Source organism: Monodon monoceros, unplaced genomic scaffold, assembly GCF_005190385.1.
Source record: "Monodon monoceros isolate NGI ecotype Baffin Bay Population unplaced genomic scaffold, NGI_Narwhal_1 Super_Scaffold_21, whole genome shotgun sequence".
NCBI lineage: Eukaryota > Metazoa > Chordata > Mammalia > Artiodactyla > Monodontidae > Monodon > Monodon monoceros.
Window position 1 is genome coordinate 143,302,763 of NW_021703778.1, and position 20,270 is coordinate 143,323,032.

Genomic DNA, 20,270 nt, shown 5'->3' on the forward strand with positions numbered 1-20,270 from the left:
TATGAATCAAGATAGTTCTTAGTATAGGATATCCCATTCTCTTTCCAGGAGGTTTACTCAGAAAAACACGTAAATCAAAACATTGGTGCCTCTCCAGAAACAGACACACAGATCAATGGAACAGGATAGAGAGCCCAGAAGTAAGTCCATGCACTTATGGTCAATTAATCTACGACAAAGGGGGCAACAATATACTAGGGAGAAAAGACAGTCTCTTCCAAGTGGTGCTGGGAAAACTGGACAGCTACATGTAAAAGAATGAAATTAGAACATTCTCTAACACCATATACAAAAATAAGCTCAAAATGGATTAAAGACCTAAATGTAAGACTGGATACTATAAAACTCCTAGAGGAAAACATTGGCAGAATAGTCTTTGACATAAATCGCCACAATATTTTTTTGGATCTGTCTCCTCAAGTAAAGGAAATAAAATCAAAAATAAATGAATGGGACCTAATTAAATGTAATAGCTTTTGCACAGCAAAGGAAACCACCGACAAAACAAAAAGACAACCTTCTGAATGGGAGAAAGTATTTGTAAATGATATGACTGGTAAGGGATTAATATCCAACATGTATAATCAGCTTATACAACTCAACGTCAAAAAAACAAACAAGCTAATTAAAAAATGGGCAGATGAACTGAGTAGACGTTTTTCCAAAGAGGAAATGCAGTTGACCAACAGGCACATGAAAAGATGCTCAACATTGCTAATCATAGGGAACTATATATCAAAACCACAATGAGATAGCACCTCGTACCTGTCGGGATGGCTGTCATCAAAAAGAACACAAATAAAAAGTGCTGGAGACGGTGTGGAGAAAAGGGAACCCTCCTACACTGTTGGTGGGAATGTAAATTGGTGCAACCACTGTGGAAAACAGTATTTTCCACAGTTTGAGGTTTCTCAGAAAACTAAAAATAGAACTACTGTGTGACTAAGCAGTTCCTCTCCTGGGTATATATCTGAAAAAAACAAAAACACTAATTGGAAAAGGTATGGTCACTCCAACGTTCATAGCAGCATTATTTACAATTGCCAAGATATGGAAGCAACCTAAGTGTCCAACAGATGAATGGATAAAGCAGCTGTGGTGTATATATATATAATTGAATACTACCTAGCAATAAGAAAGGATGACATTTTGCCATTTGCAGCAACATGGATGGACTTAGAGGGCATTATGCTAAGTGAAATAAGCTAGACAGAGAAAGACAAGCACTGTATTATATCACTTATATGTAGGATCTGAAAAATACAACAGACTAGTGAATATAACAAAGAAGGAGACTCACAGATGCAGTGGTTACCAGTGGGGCGGGCGGGGGGGGCAATATAAGGGCAGGGGAGTGGGAGGTACAAACTCTTAGTGTAAGATAGGCTCAAGGATGTATTCTACAACATGGGGAATATAGCCAATATTTTGTAATAACTGTAAATGAAAAGTAACCTTTAAAAATTGTAAAAAAATTTTTTTAATTAAAAACAAAACATTGGTGCCTCTCAATGTTCTTATAATTTCATTTGGGGGGCTTTTTGGTAAAGAACAGAATCAGTCTCTAGATAATACCATCTGGATAATATTGAAAGATAAATATGTACTGGTCTCTTTATTTTAGATGCATGAATATCTCTATCTTCCAGTTTTTATTTGCTGTTCTGACATATTTTAATAACCAATTATAATTTCCAGATGTATATCAGTTATTTTTTTTTACGATACTTCAGGTTGGCTGTTGCTTGATGGCTTGGGAATTTAATCTCATCAGAAAACCATTTCAACATAGAGGAAAGTGTGAATTTGTTTTAGAAAGGATTTTTGTGTCATTAATTCCATCTATAGAGTTTGGATTGTTGGATATTCTATTTGAGGACCAATACCTGTTTGTTACCTTCATTTTTGAAAAATTTCTAGAATTTCAGTGTGCTATCTTTGAGAAATTGTAGACAGGAATTGTTTGAAGAATCTTTTGGAATTATGTGATTGTTTTTTACCCTCCTTTTGTTCTGAATAGTAATCTAAAGATGATTATGGAAACTGAGGGAAAACTCTGCTGTTAATGTACATTCCAGTTTTTTTCTTTCTCACCATCTTTTGTTTTGTAGCATTCTGTCTCTAGTCTGCCACATTACTATATATATTTTAATACAAGCAAACCTCATTTTATTGAACTTTGCTTTATTGTGCTTCACAGATACTGTGTTTTTTTTTTTTTACAAATTGAAGGTTTTGGCAGCTCTGTATCAAGCAGGTCTAATGGCACCATCTTTCCAACAGCATTAGCTCACTTTGTGTCTCTGTGTCCCATTTTGGTGATTCTTGCAGTATTTCAGATTTTTTCATTATTTGTTGTGATGATCAGTGATCCTCGATGTTACTGTTGTAGTTGTTTTGGGGGCACCACAAACCGTGTCCACATAAGCCAGCAAACAATTGGTAAACGTGTCTTCTGACTGCTCCAGCTGTTCTCCACCTCTCTCGGTTTCCTCAGGCTTCCTTATTCTCTGAGACACAACAGTATTGAAATTAGGCCAATTAATAACCCTTCAGTGGCCTTTAAGTGTTCAACTGAAACTCTCTCACTTTAAATTTCTCATTTTAAATAAAAAGCTATAAATGATTAAGCTTACTGAGGAAGGCATGTCAAAAGCTGAGACAGGCTGAAGGCTAGGTCTCTTGCACCAAACAGCCAAGTTGTGAATGCAAAGGAAAAGTTCTTGAAGGAAATTAAAAGTGCTACTCCAGTGAACACACGGATGACAAGAAAGTGAGATAGCCTTATCGCTGATAGGGAGAAAGCTCGAGTGGCCTGATGATCAAACCACCCACAGCAGTCCCTTTAGCCAAAGCCTCATCCAGAGCAAGGTCCTGACTCTCCAATTCTGTGAAGGCTGAGAGCGGTGAGGAAGCTGCAGAAGAAAAGTTTGGAGCTGGCAGAGGTTGGTTCATGAAGCTTGATGAAAGAAGCCATATCCGTAACGTCAGAGTGCAAGGTAAAGCAACAGGTGCTAATGTGGAAGCTGCAAGTTATCCAGAAGATCCAGCTAAGATCATTAATTAAGGTGGATACACTAAACAACAGATTTTCAGTGTAGATGAGACAGCATTCTATTCGAAGAAGATGCCTCCTAGGACTTTCATAGCTAGAGAGAAGTCAGTGCCTGGCTTCAGAGCTTCAAAGGACAGGCTGATTCTTTCGTTAGGGGCTGGTGCAGCTGGTGACTTTTTTTTTTTTTTTTTTTTTTGTGTGCAGTACGCGGGCCTCTCACTGTTGTTGGCCAACAGGCACATGAAAAGATGCTCAAGGGCCTCTCCCGTTGTGGAGCACAGGCTCCGGATGCGCAGGCTCAGCGGCCATGGCTCATGGGCCCAGCCGCTCCGCGGCATGTGGGATCCTCCTGGACCGGGGCACGAACCTGTGTCCCCTGCATCGGCAGGCGGACTCTCAACCACTGCGCCACCAGGGAAGCCCCTGATGACTTTTTAAGCTGAAGCCAATGCTCATTTACCATTCCAAAAATTCTAGGGCCCTTAAGAATTATGCTAAATCTACTCTGCCTGTGCTCTATTGGAAAAGCAAAGCCTGGGTGACAGCACATCCATTTACAACATGGTTTACTGTATATGTTATGTCTCAACAGTAGATCTCACTCTTGAGACCTACTGCTGAGAAAAGAAGATTCTTTTCAAAATATTACTGCTTATTGACAATGCACCTGGCCCCTCAAGAGCTCGGATAGAGATGTACAATGAAATTCTTTTTTTTTTTTTTTTCATGTTTGCTAACACTATCCATTCTGCAGCCCATGGATCAAGAAGTAATTTTGGGCACTTCCTTGGTGACCCAGTGGCTAAGACTCCGCGCTCCCAATGCAGGGGGCCCGGGTTCAATCCCTGGTCGTGGAACTAGATCCCACATGCTGCAATTAAGAGTTCATATGTTGCAACTAAAGATCCTGCATGCTGCAACTAAAGATCCCACATGCTGCAACTAAAGATCCCCGACACTGCAGTGAAGATCCCATGTGCCCCAACTAAGACCCGGCACAGCCAAATAAATAAATAAGTAAATAAATATTTTTTTTGAAAAGGAGTAATTTCGACTTTCAAGTCTCATTATTTAAGAAATACATTTCTTGGGCTTCCCTGGTGGCATGGTGGTTGAGAGTCTGCCTGCCGATGCAGGGGACACGGGTTCGTGCCCTGGTCCGGGAGGATCCCACATGCCGCGGAGCTGCTGGGCCCGTGAGCCATGGCCACTGGGCCTGCGCGTCCGGAGCCTGTGCTCTGCAACAGGAGGGGCCACAACAGTGAGAGGCCCGCGGACCACAAAAAAAAAAAAAAAGGAAAAGAAAAATACATTTCTTAAGGCCATAGTTGCCATAGATAGTGATTTCTCTGGATCTGGGCAAAGTAAATTGAAAACCTTCTGGAAAGTATTCACCATTCTTGATGCCATTAAGAACACTTGTGATTCATGGAAGGGGGTCAAAATATTGAACATTAACAGGAATTTGGAAGAAGTTGATTCCAACCCTCATGGATGACTTTGAGGGGTTCTGGACTTCAGTGGAGGAAGTAACTGCAGTTGTTGTGGAAATACTAGAGAACTAGGATTAGAAGTAGAGCCTGAAGATGTGACTGAATTGCTGCCATCTCATGATAAGAAAAAAAATTTTTGTTTTTTGGCCACACCATGCAGCATGTGGGATCTTAGTTCCCCGACCAGGGATTGAACCCACGCCCCCTGCAGCGGAAGCATGGAGTTTTAACCACTGGACTGCCAGGGAAGTCCCTCATGATAAAATTTTAACAGATGGGGAGTTGCTTCTTAATGGATGAGGAAAGAAAGTGGTTTGTTGAGATGGAAACTACTCCTGGTAAAGATGCTGTGAACATTGTTGAAATGACAAAGGATTTAGAATATTACAAAAACTTAATTGATAAAACAGTGGTAGGGTTTGAGAGGATTGACTTTAATTTTGAAAGATGTTCGAGTGTGGGTAAAATGCTATCAAACAGTGTTGCATGCTACAGAGAAATCATTCATGAAAGGAAGATTCAGTCGATGTGGCAACCTTCATTGCTGTCTTATTTTAAGAAATGGCCACGCCCACCCCAGCCTTCAGCATCCACGACCCTGATCAGTCAGCAGCCATCAGCATGGAGGCAAAACCCTCTACCAGCAAAAAGAGTATGATTCACTGAAGGCTCAGATGATGTAGCGTTTTTTAGCAAAGTATCTTTTAATTAAGATATGTTCCTTTTTTTAGACATAATGCTTGCACACTTAATAGACCACAGTATAGTGTAAATGTAACTTATATGCACTTGGAAACCAAAAAATTAATGTGACTCGCTTTATTGCGGTGGTCTGGATCCACACCCACGATATCTCAGAGGTATGCCTGTATAAGACTAGATTCCCCGACTCCCCAACAATTATCCCTCAGCAAAGAAAGAATTATCATATTACCAGAGTTGTTACAAAGTCTTTTATATTACCTGCTGCTTGCTCAGTTACTTTTTTCACCCAGTTGCTTTTTTGTGTTTTCAACAACATGTTTTTTTTGTTAAAGTCCTAAAAAACTTATCAATAGATATAGTAACTATTACTAGGGTTATAACTTAATAATTTGCAAGTATTGAATGTCATAATAAATTATTAAAGGTAAAATAATATGTTACTCAGTTATGGAGATAGGAATATGCATTTATGATGTGAATGGAAAAAGAACAGTTGTCCTAATGAAATGCAAGTGGATATTTGTTATAAACAGAATTTCCAGTAACAGCATCATGTACTTTTAAAAAGTCTTGTGACTTAAATGACATATACCAAAATGATGATGATGTGCTATGTAAGCCTATGTTAAATAACTCATGATGGCTTTTGTGACGAAGAAAGCTCTGTTGCTAAAGGTATATGTAAATGAATTGAACAAAAGTGTTTTATGAAATAGGGTAGAAATATAGTATATCTAAATATATTTTATAGAACATTTTAACTGTAAAGACATTGACTTTCAGCAAAATTTACAGGTTCAGATTGTCTAAAAGCCTTTTCTTTCCTTGTTGGGAAAATTAAAAGTATAGGAAAATTCCTATAAAGTATAGGAGATAACTTTAGTCCATCAGTATACATCCTTGCTTTTATTTCTTAGGACTCTTATTCCCTCCCTTATTTTTCACATTTGTGCCCTGACTTCTCATTTATGTTTTATATATGCCTATCCTGCCTATCTTTAGCGCCTAACACATATTATTGGTGATGAGTTGTATGTACTATATTACTTTGGTCTCTTTGCAGCTTGTTAATATGTATTTTTGAATGTTGCTTTCCTATAAAGAACATTCTACTGTAGATAAAAATGTAAATACAAATATATGTTTTAGAGTGACATAAATATAAAATGCAAATATAAACAAAAATATCTAGTTTTTTTAATGATTGTATTTAAATAGTATGTAGATAAAATTCAGACTTCTGCAGAAATATGGATAGGCTCAAGTTCCAATAGTCACTTGTAAACCAGTGCCTTTGGGGAAAATGTATTCTGAGTTTGTTCGAGGTTCTTAGCTGGCCTGCTGAAATCAATTTGACTCCCTATGTAGTTGGAATTCTAGGAAGTTATATTTTGGGTTTTTTTCCTGTGGGCAAGTATGCCTGAATCCTGACATTGGGAGTAGTTTCTTTTTCTTCTGCAGCCCGTCCTATGAAAGGAGGTATTTACCTGCAGTGCTTAATCGTCAGCCTCCGAAGGGGGCTGTGACAAGGGCCGAATCCCTAGAGTTAGGGTTGTGACACAACGGCTTTCCTAAGTCCTTTGGGGGCAGCCTACATACAAAAACCCTAAGGTTTAAAAACAGTCCTTTTCCTTCTGATCCAACCTCTTTCTTTACCCCTAATTAATAGTCATTGTCTACAATTTATGGGCAATATTTGGTTGCTAAGACCTTCTCCCTCCCTTTTCCCCCAACATTCTCTCTGTTGACCAGAAATGAAAGGGGGTACAGATATGGAACTTAATTCTGCACTTTGCAGGAATTAGCTTATGCATTTATCTTTTTTTGTGAATAAGCCAGAAGGGATTTTCCATCAGGATGAGGAAGTACAGGTATTTCCACAGCTTCAGGTATACCAGTAGAAAAGCTAGAACCCAGGGCCAATTGGCTATCTTGGTATAGCTTTATGAAGACTGGTTCTTAATTCTTTGCCCGGTTGGCCATTTGTGCCCAGTAGAATAGCCATAGGCCTGATGCATTTGGGGGTAGGCTATGGAAGGAAGGGAGTACCCTTGTTATCGCTGTCTAGTTTTTCTTCTGAAAAAGTTTTAAGAAAAGTTAGTCTGGATATTATTGATGGATGGAATTTATAATTTAGGACAGGATTAGTATCTGTGGTTCCCTGTCCCATCCCCAGGGCATAAGGCATACTGCTTTCAAATTCTGCTAATTTTTGTTTTTATTTACCAGATTTTTTTGGCTATAATTTTATTTTTACTTCCTTTTCTATTACATGTTGACAGAGCAGACAGGACTTTAAAGCTAAGAAAAATTTAAGTTCAGTTTTTCTGTCTAAATACCTCAGTGATTGTTTATGTTGTAGCTCGGTAAAAGCACCAACTACCTTGGTAGTTGGCAACATTCAGTGATCCCAAACCACACAAGGAGAGAAGCTTGGACTTAAAAGGAATAATCTGAATGAATTTAGTGTTTTGAACTTGGAAGCAAAACTGTTACTCAGTTTTTTCTTATAGCTGGATATCGAACTATGATTTATCATAAGGCAGCAAAGAAAGGCCTCAGGGGAATGACAGTTGTATTTATTAATTACAAATTTATGGCTAAACATTTTGAGGAAAAATATCTGATTAAAGAAGATGTGTAGAAACGTGACCTTCTTGTTATCTATTTGTTTTGAAAGGCTGACCTAAATTTGTTTTTTCACTTCTACGATTCTGTTTTGTTTTTCTTTTCTTTTGGCTGTGCCACACGGCTTGTGGGATCTGTGGGATCTTAGCTCCCCAACCAGGCATTGAACGCAGGCCCTCAGCAGTGAGAGCACGGAGTCCTACCCAGGAAAGTCCCTTCTACGATTCTCTTAACAGTTAATCTACTATTTTAGAGACAGTGAGGTTCAGTCTTCAGTGTTTGCGTCAGAAGTTTTCCTTCATAGTACAGAGAGACCCTCTGCCCCTCGTCCCTAGTTAGTTTCTTTTCATGAAACTTTGTCAGATAGTTTCTGAAAGCCATTGTTTTTCTCATTTTTCCAGTGATTTCTGTGGAACCAGTGGAATTTTCCATGATAATCCCAAACCAATGCTTTCTGTGTAAATTGATAGACTTTCTCACTGAAAGGGAAGAGCAATTACTGTCCTATGTTTGCTAGCAGGTACTTTGCTTCATAGTTGGATGAAACTGGGGATGTTGGAGATTATAGATTTGTACTTGGCATATATGAGGGGGAAGTGCTTGATGATCTTTTGTTTGGTGATGATATCTTACTGGTGAGAGAAGAAAATAAACTTTGATTTAGAGCAGGTATCAATAAACTACGGCCCATGTAGTTTTTGTGTGGCCCATGAGCTAAGTAAGAATGGTTTTTACAGTTTTTAGTGGTTGGAAAAAAATCAAAAGAAGAGTAATACTTTATGCTATGTAAAAATTAAATGAATTTCAAATTTCAGTGTCTACAAAGTGTCCATAGAGTTTTATTGGAAAACACCATGTTCATGTTCACGTTCATGTATGCTGCCTATAGCTGCTTTCAGACTACAACAGCAGAGTTGAGTGGTTATGACAGATCATATGACCTGCAAACTGTGAAATATTTTTTGTTTCAAACAGAAAAAGTCTGCCAACCCCTGATTTAGAGACAATTGGGTATCATGATGAAGAGCAAGGACTCTGGAGCCAAACTGCTCCTTAACGTCTCATTCTGAGACCTTGAGCAAGTTACTTACCTCTGTGCTTCAGTTTCTAAATTTGTAAAATGGGAAGAATGATAGTGCTGACTTCATGAGGTGATTGTGAAGGTTAAATGAGTTAATATACATAAAGCAGTTAGAAATGTGCCTAGCACGTGGTGTTCACTAAATGTTAGATGTTAGTTGATATCTCAGTATGTTAGTTGGCACTAAGTATTGTAACATGAACTGGAAAAGATGCAGTGAAATCAGTTCTAATTGAGAACAGCTACAAATATATTAAGGAAGGATACGCATTTGTTAACAGTATGCTTCAGATCTCGACTCAGTGGTGTAGAAAATAGAGAAAATAATTAAGATTCCACCACAAAGCATAGACAGTGAACATAATGTCTTTACATTGCTGCACAATGAAATGAGCATTGTGTAAAAGATAGCTTTTCTGCCATGCAGTGTGCCTGCCATAGGGGAGAATTATTCACTTGAGTTTTGAAATGCAATGTAAGATAAATTTACTTCATGGCACTGTTAATTCTGGTATGACCATTTCTGTGATTCCGAGTGGCTTTCTCAAGAGTCCTATCAGAAATATATTTGGCGTCTTGAATAGCTTGAACCTATCACTCCTGGCTGAAATAACACAACTTTTTAACGTTCAGGATAAACTGTCAGAATTTAAGAAGTGGTGTAAATGGCTCAGTCTCCTAGCTTGTTTCTCAACATTTGACTTTCCTCACCAGAGAGAAAAGAGTGAAACATTTGTCCGTCTAACTTTTTAAATTGTAGTAAAAAACACGTAACATAAAATTTACCATTTTAACACATTTTTAAGTGTTTTGTTCAGTAGTGTTAAGTATATTTACATTGTTGTGGAATGCATTTCCAGGACCTTTTCATTCTGCAAAACTGAAACTCTACACCCATTAAACAACAACTCTTCACTATCTCTCCCACCAGCCCATGGCAACCATCATTCTGCTTTCTATTTCTATGAATTTGACTACTTTAGATACCTCATATAAGTGGAATCATCCAGTATTTTGCCTTTTTGTTACTGGCTTATTTCACTTAGCATACTGTTCTCAAGGTTCATCCGTGCAGCAGCATGCGACAAGAGTTCATTCCTTTTGGGCTTCCCTGGTGGCGCAGTGGTTGAGAGTCCGCCTGCCGATGCAGGGGACACGGGTTCGTGCCCTGGTCCGGGAAGATCCCACATGCCGCGGAGCGGCTGGGTCCGTGAGCCAGGGCCGCTGAGCCTGCGCTCTGCAACGGGAGAGGCCACAACAGTGAGAGGCCCGCGTACTGCAAAAAAAGAAAAAAGAAAAAGAAAAAAAAAAAAGAGTTCATTCCTTTTAATGTTGAATAATGCATCATACATATAGACCACATTTTGTTTATCTATTCTTCCATTCATAGACACTGCATTGCTTCCATCTCTTGGCTATTGTGCATAATGCTGCTGTGTACATGACTGTCCAGATATCTTTTCGAGATCCTGCAGTTTATTCAAGATTCGATTTATTCTTTGGAATAAATACCCAGAAGTGGAATTGCTAGATCATATGGTAATTCTATTTTTAATATTTTTGAGGAACCACCGTACTGTTTTCATAGAGGCTGCATCATTTTACTGTCCCACCAACGGCGTACAGAGGTTCCAATTTCTCCACACCGATGCCAACACTTGTTATTTTCTGTCCTTTTTTTTTTTTCTGGTTAATTGATAGTAGCCATCCTAATGGGTATGTGGTAATATTTAATTGTAGTTTTCATTTACATTTCTATTCATCCAGCTTCTAAGAGGATTGATCTTATGTAAAGTATCTAACATAGTTCTTAGTAAGGAGGCTTACTACAATTTTGGGGGCTATGTTTGATCTGAATATCTAGAGCTCTCTGACAGCTGTTAACACTTCCTGCCATTCAGGGATGTATAATTGAGAATTAAGATTTTTTTTTAACTTCTTGCAAATAAGGTGACAAACGGCCTTGATGTGGAACTTGACCTATTGATAAGGCATCCATTAATGAGAAGAATGTAGATCATGTCTTTGTAAAAGATGAAAGCTAATATACTCTTTTTCTAATATGAAAACCTTTTTATCACTATTAAAATTTTAGCTCTCTTTTCTAACTATAAAAGAAATACATGCTTATTACCAAAAAATCAAGAAAATACAGTAAAACGTAGGTTTACATTTGGAATACAACACATTGTATATGTACAGTTAATGTTGCTGCCTGTAGCTGTAGTTTTTACTGTTATATTCCATTGGTAACTAGTCTGCCGTTTTCCATTTTCCTTTTGATTTTCAATTGAGGTCCCCCCCACCCCCAGTTTTTGGTAAAAGTCTTATGCTGCGAGTGTAAGAGTTTCTTTCATTTTTAGCTTATGAGAGAAATTGCTGGATCTTGGGTGATGTATCTATCAATTTATATTTCTACTAGCAGTTTACAAGAGGTCTGGTTGTCCATACTTAATTTTGTCTGATTTCTTAATTTTTGTTCATTAAGTTGGGTGTTAATGATATATTGTTGAGGTTTTACATTGTATTTTGCTCATTACTGATGAAGTTGAACATGTTTTCATGTTGTTTTTATTGGCTGTTTATATTTTTCTGTGTAAGTTCTCTCTGTTGTCCTTTATTTTCATTGGTCTGCCTCTTTGTTATTGATTTTGAAGGAATTCTTTATATTTATTCTTTATATAATATATATACACATACATATATAAATATATACATATTGCTATATACAGTGATACATGTTTTTAAAATAATTAATTAATTTCATGGAAAGTCATTTTATTTTAAATACAGCAGTGTGTACATGTCAATCCCAAACTCCCAATCTATCCCTCCACCCGACTCTTCCCCCCTGGTAACCATAAATTTGTTTTCTAAGTCTGTGAGTTTGTTTCTGTTTTGTAAGTAAGTTCATTTGTATCATTTTTTTTTTTAGATTCAGCATATAAGTGATATCATATGATATTTGTCTTTCTCTGTCTGACTTCACTTAGTATGATAATCTCCAGGTCCCCCCTGTTGCTGCAAACGGTATTATTTCATTCTTTTAAACGGCTGAGTAATACTGTATATATGTACAATATTACTTGTATATATGTACCACATCTTTATCCATTCATCTGTCGATGGACATTTAGGTTGCTTCCATGTCTTGGCTGTTGTAAACAGTGATGCAGTGAACATTGAGGTGCATGTATTTTTCTGAACTATGGTTTTCTTCAGATATATGCTAAGGAGTGGGATTGCTGGATCATACAGTAGCTCTGTTTTTAGTCTGGAAATGAGGGTGTTGAACTAAATGATCTCCAAGAATTCCAGTTCTTAAGTGAACATATCATATGGAAATCAGCATCATGCAGAACTTCTATAAATATTCTAAGCAGTGTATGTGTTTGTATGTATTTATGTGCATGTTTACTTTGAAATTTTTGTCAATTTGTGTGTGTGTGTTTCTGTTTGGAAAAAGTTTTTCAGGGAACTTTTTTTTTTTTTGCAGTGAATGTTATATTTATTAAAGCTATAAATTAACTTAGAATTTTAAACTCAACTCTTTAAAAATTGAACACATTTTAACAATCATTTTTAAGAGATTCCGTTTTTTCATGTAGCTTAAGATCCCTTGAATTTAAATTGCATTTATAAATTTTAAGTAAATTACGTAAATTATCTAACAAATCTTTTGGAGTACTTAACTCTTCTAAACCTGATATTTATGGATTTTGTAAGATTTTAAATACATTTTATAAGCCTAGATCTGTTATTCAATGACATTTTAAATTGAAATCACCAGTGTAATTTTTTAGATACACTAATATGAAGGGCTTCTTAATCTAAGCATTTAAAAATACCAAATAGGACTTCCCTGGTGGTGCAGTGGTTAAGCATCCACCTGCCAATTCAGGAGGCACAGGTTCGATCCCTGGTCTGGAAAGACCCCACATGTCGCGGAGCAGCTAAGCCCGTGTGCCGCAACTACTGAGCTTGTGCTCTAGAACCCGCGAACCACAACTACTGAAGTCTGTGCGCCTAGAGCCTGTGCTCCGCAACAAGAGAAGCCACCACAGTGAGAAGCCCGTGCACCGCAATGAAGAGTAGCCCCCGCTCGCCGCAACTAGAGAAAGTTGCAGCAATGAAGACCCAACGCAGCCAAAAATAAATAAAATTAAAAAATTAAAAAATAAAAATACCAAATATTTACCTATTATGCCTGCACTCAACCCAAAAGTATTAAACTTTAGGCTTGATTTACTTTCTTTTCCCGCCTCCCAGTTCCAACCCACACTGTTTCCCTCTCTCTACCTCCCAAATAACTGTCTTATTTTTTAAACTTTTATCATATCTGTCTTTGAAACCTCCCTGGTTCATTAGAACCTTTTCAATTTCACCTTCTCAAGCGATTTGAGGATATCTTTCCAAGTAAATTTAGAGCCATGTTCTCAGATTACTGAGGTGGAACCTTATGAAAACATGTGAAATCTAGAGCTGTAAACACCTGGGATGATTTTTTTCTCATGAAAAGGGGCATAACTTGAGCCTAGTTTTATAGGCTTTCCTAACAGTGACTCTGAGTCATGCCTTCCAAGTGGGGTGTTCTCCAGCCTGCCAGCCCCAGACTCACGTCCACATCACTGAATTCTCAGGTATGATGGCTGTGCAGTCCCCACGCCCAGGATGCTTCTGACTTATTTCAATAAATCTATTTATTGCTTGATTCTATTCTGTATTCTTTTATTCGTTTTATTTGGCAGGTTACAGTTTTTCAGTATTTTAAGCATTTAAGTATTTTAAAATAAAACATTTGGATTTTGAATGTCCCCCATGTCTTATCTGGTTTTATAGTCATAGTTCTAAGGTTATTCTCATAAGTTTTAACTTGGGATTTTCTAGAACACAAAGTTTATATCCTAAAAAAAAGTTACAGGGAGCACATAAACAGAGATTATATGTATTTGGATCACAACCCTGTCTTATTCACATATTATATAATGTGATACCTTAACTCTCTACTTGTATTATAAGCTTTTTGGCATGGACTTTGTAACAGTGCTGTCCAGTGGACATATATTGTAAGCCACATATGTAATTTAAAACTTTTCTAGTAGCTACATTAAAAATAAAAGTAACAGATGAAATTAACTTTAATAATATATTTTATTTAACCCAATATAATCTAAATATATTTCAACATGTAATCAGTATAAAAATTGAGATATTTTGCATTCTTTTTTTCATACTGAATTTTCAAAATCTAGTGTTATTTTATTCTTAGTGCACATCTCAATTCAGGCTAACCACATTTCAAGCACTCAATAGCCACACGTAGCAAGTGGCTACTGTATTGGGTGGTGCTGTCTTATACTTTTACAACTTAGTGCTAGGAACACAGTTGTTGCTTTGTGTGAGAATGTGTGTGTTTATTATTTTAGTTACAGATTTCTCTCATTGAATAAAGTATAAGATATTTAAAAATTCCTATCTTTATTTTCTTTCTCTTTAAGGCCCTTCCTTCTTCCATGATTATAGTAGCAGTCTATTGTCCTGTGATAGCTGCTGTTTTCATTGTTCTGAAGATGGTCAACTATCGACTCCACAGAGCACTTGATGCTGGAGAGATTGTAGATAGGAACACAAATGATTTCACAGATCAGCGAGCCAGAGCTGAGCAAGGCAACTGTTCAACGAGGAGAAAAGACAGCAATGGCCCAAGGTAAGGAAACCCATGCCACTCAGTTTGTAACGATGTACAGTGATGCATGTGTACAGTGATGTGATTATTGTGTCATGCCTGTTCTGTTTACCTGCTTTTAAGGCAGTGGTAGATCTTACCACTGTTGATACAGTGACAAGTGTGATTGTCACATTAGACCACAGCAAAGCTGACTGGCTCTCTGGGGATAAATCAGTATCCTTGGCCTTGTTAATAAATAACATTTTAGAACAATAATAGTCATAATAGTGTAATAGTTATTCATACCAAAGACCAAAACCAATGGAAAACAGGTTAAAGAAATAATAAAATATGGCTTTATAAATCTAAGTATTTGTTTTTATACATATAAATAAAATGTGTATATATATCTTAAGCAAACTGTGATAATATTTTACTTGACATTTATAATCTACAGTTTTCATTTTATCCATTGTAAATTTTTTTCAATTTTTTATTGTCACCTTAGAAAACTTAGTTGTTCCTTCCCTAGATCTTAGCATGACTGACTTCCTAGGGTTCAACTCTGTGTAGCTGTCACCCCTTTCTGGAGGCGTTCCTGGAGCCTGTCTCAGCTAAAATAGTCCCCTACTGCCCTCAGTCACATTCTATCCCATTACCTTGGCCTCACCCACTTTCTCTTTCTGACAGAGGGATCTATTTATCATAGTCAAAAGGTTATAGTGACTTTATAGAAATAATAGGTGTCCCTAATATAATTTTTAAACAGCTGCTATATGAGCACTTGACATTTTTAAGCTCATACAGTCCTCAAAAACAATTCTATGAGATGGTTGCTGTTATTATCCCTGATTTGCAGATGTGGAAAGTGAGGTGAGAAAGATCAAATAATCTAGGCTGTCAAGCTCTGGAGGCAAGGCCATGCTTTTAACCACTATGCCATGTTTCCAGTCAGTATAATATGAAATATTTCAGGTTCAAGATATAAATAATATCACTAAAAGTGGGTACTCAATATCTATTAAGACAGGTAATGTTTCTGTATATTCTCCAGTGCACTGAAAGCCTTCATCCTTTTTCAGTTACATTTTCCTCCATCCCTAACATGATTACCCTGTTTGTTCATTGAACAGATATTTTACCTTATAATAATTTTGTTAATAGCATAAATCACTATCTGAAATTATCTTACTTAATCATTTGTTTGCATTTATAAGCTTTTTGAAGGCAGGGCCTTGTTTTTCTTACAAACTATTATATTCCCAGGTTCCAGAACAGTGTCTTGCACTGATAGGTACTCAGGAAATACTTTGAACTACTGAAAATACTATTTCTGTGATAGTATTTTTTTGTTCGTTTCTTTGTTTTTTTATACAGCAGGTTCTTATTAGTCATCAATTTTATACACATAAGTGTATACATGTCAATTCCAATGGCCCAGTTCAGCACACCACCATCCCCACCCCCCCCCTGTGGTTGTCCCCCCTTGGTGTCCATACGTTTGTTCTCTACAACTGTGTCTCAACTTCTGCCCTGCAAACCGGCTCATCTGTACCATTTTTCTAGGTTACACATACATGCGTTAATATACAATATTTGTTTTTCTCTTTCTGACTTACTTTACTCTGTATGACAGTCTCTAGATCCATCCACATGTCAACAGATGACTCAATTTCGTACCTTTTTATGGCTGAGTAATATTCCATTGTATATATGTACCACAACTTCTTCATCCATTCATCTGTCGATGGGCATTTAGCTTGCTTCCATGACCTGGCTATTGTAAATAGTGCTGCAATGAACATTGGGATGCATGTGTCTTTCTGAATTGTGGTTTTCTCTGGATATATGCCCAGTAGTGGGATTGCTGGATCACATGATACTTCTATTCTTAGTTTTTTAAGGAACCTCCATACTGTTCTCCATAGTGGCTGTATCAATTTATATCCCCACCAACAGTGTAAGAGGCTTCCTTTTTCTCCACACCCTCTCCAGCATTTGTTGTTTGTAGATTTTCTGATGATGCCCATTCTAACTGGTGTGAGGTGATACCTCATTGTAGTTTTGATTTGCATTTCTCTAATAATTAGTGATGTTGAGCAGCTTTTCATGTGCCTCTTGGCCATCTGTATGTCTTCTTTGGAGAAGTGTCTGTTTAGGTCTTCTGCCCATTTTTGGATTGGGTTGTTTGTTTCTTTAATATTGAGCTGCATGAGCTGTTTATATATTTTGGAGATTAATCCGTTGTCTGTTGATTCATTTGCAAATATTTTCTCCCATTCTGAGGGTTGTCTTTTCGTCTTGTTTATGGTTTCCTTTGCTGTGCAAAAGCTTTGACGTTTCATTAGGTCCCATTTGTTTATTTTTGTTTTTATTTCCATTACTCTAGGAGGTGGATCAAAAAAGATCTTGCTGTGATTTATGTCAGAGTGTTCTTCCTGTGTTTTCCTCTAAGAGTTTTATAGTGTCCGGTCTTTTACATTTAGATCTCTAATCCATTTTGAGTTTATTTTTGTGTATGGTGTTAGGGAGTGTTCTAATTTCATTGTTTTACATGTAGCAGTCCAGTTTTCCCAGCACCACTTATTGAAGAGACTGTCTTTTCTCCATTGTATATCTTTGCCTCCTTTGTCACAGATTAGTTGACCATAGGTGTGTGGGTTTATCTCTGGGCTTTTTATCTTGTTCCATTGATCTATGTTTCTGTTTTTGTGCCAGTACCACATTGTCTCGATTACTGTATCTTTGTAGTATAGTCTGAAGTCAGGGAGTCTGATTCCTCCAGCTCCGTTTTTTTCCCTCAAGACTGCTTTGGCTATTCGGGGTCTTTTGTGTCTCCATACAAATTTTAAGATGATTTGTTCTAGTTCCGAAAGAAATGCCATTGGTAATTTGATAGCAATTGCATTGAATCTGTGGATTGCTTTGGGTAGTATAGTCATTTTCACAATATTGGTTCTTCCAATCCAAAAACATGGTATATCTCTCCATCTGTTGGTATCATCTTTAATTTCTTTCATCAGTGTCTTATTGTTTTGTGCATACAGGTCTTTTGTCTCCCTAAGTAAGGAGACAAAAGACCTACCTAGAGAGACAAAAGGTAGGTAAAATACCTACAATTCCTAGGTACTTTATTCTTTTTGTTGCAATGGTAAATGAGAGCGTTTCCTGAATTTCTCTTTCAGATTTTTCATCATTAGTGTATAGGAATGCAAGAGATTTCTGTGCATTAATTTTGTATCCTGCAACTTTACCAAATTCATTGATTAGCTCTAGTAGTTTTCTGGTGACATTTTTAGAACTCTCTGTGTATAGTATCATGTCATCTGCAAGTAGTGACAGTTTTACTTCTTCTTTTCCAATTTGTATTCCTTTTATTTCTTTTTCTTCTCTGATTGCCGTGACTAGGACTTCCAAAACGTTGTTGAATAATTATGGTGAGAGTGGACATCCTTGTCTTGTTCCTGATCTTAGAGGAAATGCTTTCAGTTTTTCACCATTGAGAATGATGTTTGCTGTGGGTTGTTTGTATATGGCCTTTATTATGTTGAGGTAGATTCCCTCTGTGCCCACTTTCTGGAGAGTTTTTATCATAAATGGGTGTTGAATTTTGTCAGAAGTTTTTTCTGTATCTATTGAGATGATCATATGGTTTTTATTCTTCAATTTGTTAATATGGTGTATCACATCGATTGATTTGCGTATATTGAAGAATCCTTGCATCCCTGGGATAAATCCCACTTGATCATGGTGTATGATCCTTTTAATGTGTTGTTGGATTCTGTTTGCTAGTATTTTGTTGTGGATTTTTGCATCTATGTTCATCAGTGATATTGGTCTGTAATTTTCTTCTTTTGTAGTATCTTTGTCTGGTTTTGGTATCAGGGCGATGGTGACCTCATAGAATGAGTTTGGGAGTGTTCCTTCCTCTGCAATTTTTTGGAAGAGTTTGAGAAGGATGGGTGTTAGCTCTTCTCTAAATGTTTGATAGAATTCACCTGTGAAGCCATCTGGTCCTGGACTTTTGTTTGTTGGAAGATTTTTAATCACAGTTTCAATTTCATTACTTGTGATTGGTCTGTTCATATTTTCTATTTCTTCCTGGTTCGTTCTGGGACGGTTACACCTTTCTAAGAATTTGTCCATTTCTTCCAGGTTGTCCATTTTATTGGCATAGAGTTGCTTGTAGTAGTCTCTTAGGATGCCTTGTATTTCTGTGGTGTCTGTTGTAACTTTTCCTTTTTTATTTCTAATTTTATTGATTTGAGTCCTCTCCCCCTTTTTCTTGATGAGTCTGGCTAATGGTTTATCAGTTTTGTTTCTCTTCTCGAAGAACCAGCTTTTAGTTTTATTGATCTTTGCTATTGTTTTCTTTGTTTCTATTTCATTTATTTCTGCTCTAATCTTTATGATTTCTTTCCTTCTGCTAACTTTGGGTTTGGTTTGTCCTTCTTTCTCTAGTTCCTTTAGGTGTAAGGTTAGATTGTTTAGTTGAGATTTTTCTTGTTTCTTGAGGTAGGCTTGTATAGTTATAAACTTCCCTCTTAGAACTGCTTTTGCTACATCCCATAGGTTTTGGATCGTCGTGTTTTCATTGTCATTTGTCTCTAGGTATTTTCTGATTTCCTCTTTGCTTTCCTCAGTGATCTCTTCGTTATTTAGTAGCGTATTGTTTAGCCTCCATGTGTTTGTGTTTTTTACGTTTTTTTCCCTGTAATTCATTTCTAATCTCATAGCATCGTGGTCAGAAAAGATTCTTGATATGATTTCAATTTCCTTAAATTTACTGAGGCTTTATTTGTGACCTAAGATGTGATCTATCCTGTAGAATGTTCTGTGCGCACTTGAGAAGAAAGTATAATCTGCTGTTTTTGGATGGAATGTCCTATAAATATCAATTAAATCTATCTGGTGTATTGTGTCATTTAAAGCTTGTGTTTCCTTATGAATTTTCTGTTTGGATGATCTGTCCATTGGTGTAAGTGAGGTGTTAAAGGTCCCCCACTCTTATTGTGTTACTGTCGATTTCCTCTTTTAGAGCTTTTAGCAGTTGCCTTTTGTATTGAGGTGCTCCTATGTTAGGTGCAAATATATTTATAATTGTTATATCTTCTTCTTGGATTGATCCCTTGATCATTATGTAGTGTCCTTCCTTGTCTCTTGTAACATTCTTTATTTTAAAGTCTATTTTATCTGATATGAGTATTGCTACTCCAGCTTTCTTTTGATTTCCCTTTGCATGGAATATCTTTTTCCATCCCCTCACTTTCATTCTGTATGTGTCCCTAGGTCTGTAGTGGGTCTCTTGTTTACAGCATATATATGGGTTTTGTTTTTGTATCCTTTCAGCAAGCCTGTGTCTTTTGGTTGGAGCATTTAATCCTTTCACGTTTAAGGTAATTATCAATATGTATATTCCTATGACCATTTTCTTAATTGTTTTGGGTTTGTTTTTGTAGGTCCTTTTCTTCTCTTGTGTTTCCCACTTAGAGAAGTTCCTTTAGCATGTGTTGTAGAGCTGGTTTGTGGTGCTGAATTCTCTTAGCTTTTGTTTGTGTGTAAAGCTTTTGATTTCTCCATCGAATCTGAATGAGATCCTTGCCTTGTAGAGTAATATTGGTTGTAGGTTCTTCCCTTTCA

The 20,270-nt window shown here is 37.0% G+C and overlaps 1 protein-coding gene across 4 annotated transcripts in view; it reads left to right on the top strand.

The window, feature by feature from the left end:
• Positions 1-20,270, top strand: part of PCNX1 (pecanex 1) — a 168,274-nt gene that overhangs the window by 16,738 nt on the left and 131,266 nt on the right. For all 4 annotated transcript variants that reach the window (XM_029236695.1, XM_029236696.1, XM_029236697.1 and 1 more), the window contains exon 2: positions 14,461-14,669. In XM_029236695.1, coding sequence (XP_029092528.1) covers positions 14,461-14,669 — 209 coding nt within the window. The remainder of the gene's footprint in view (positions 1-14,460; positions 14,670-20,270) is intronic.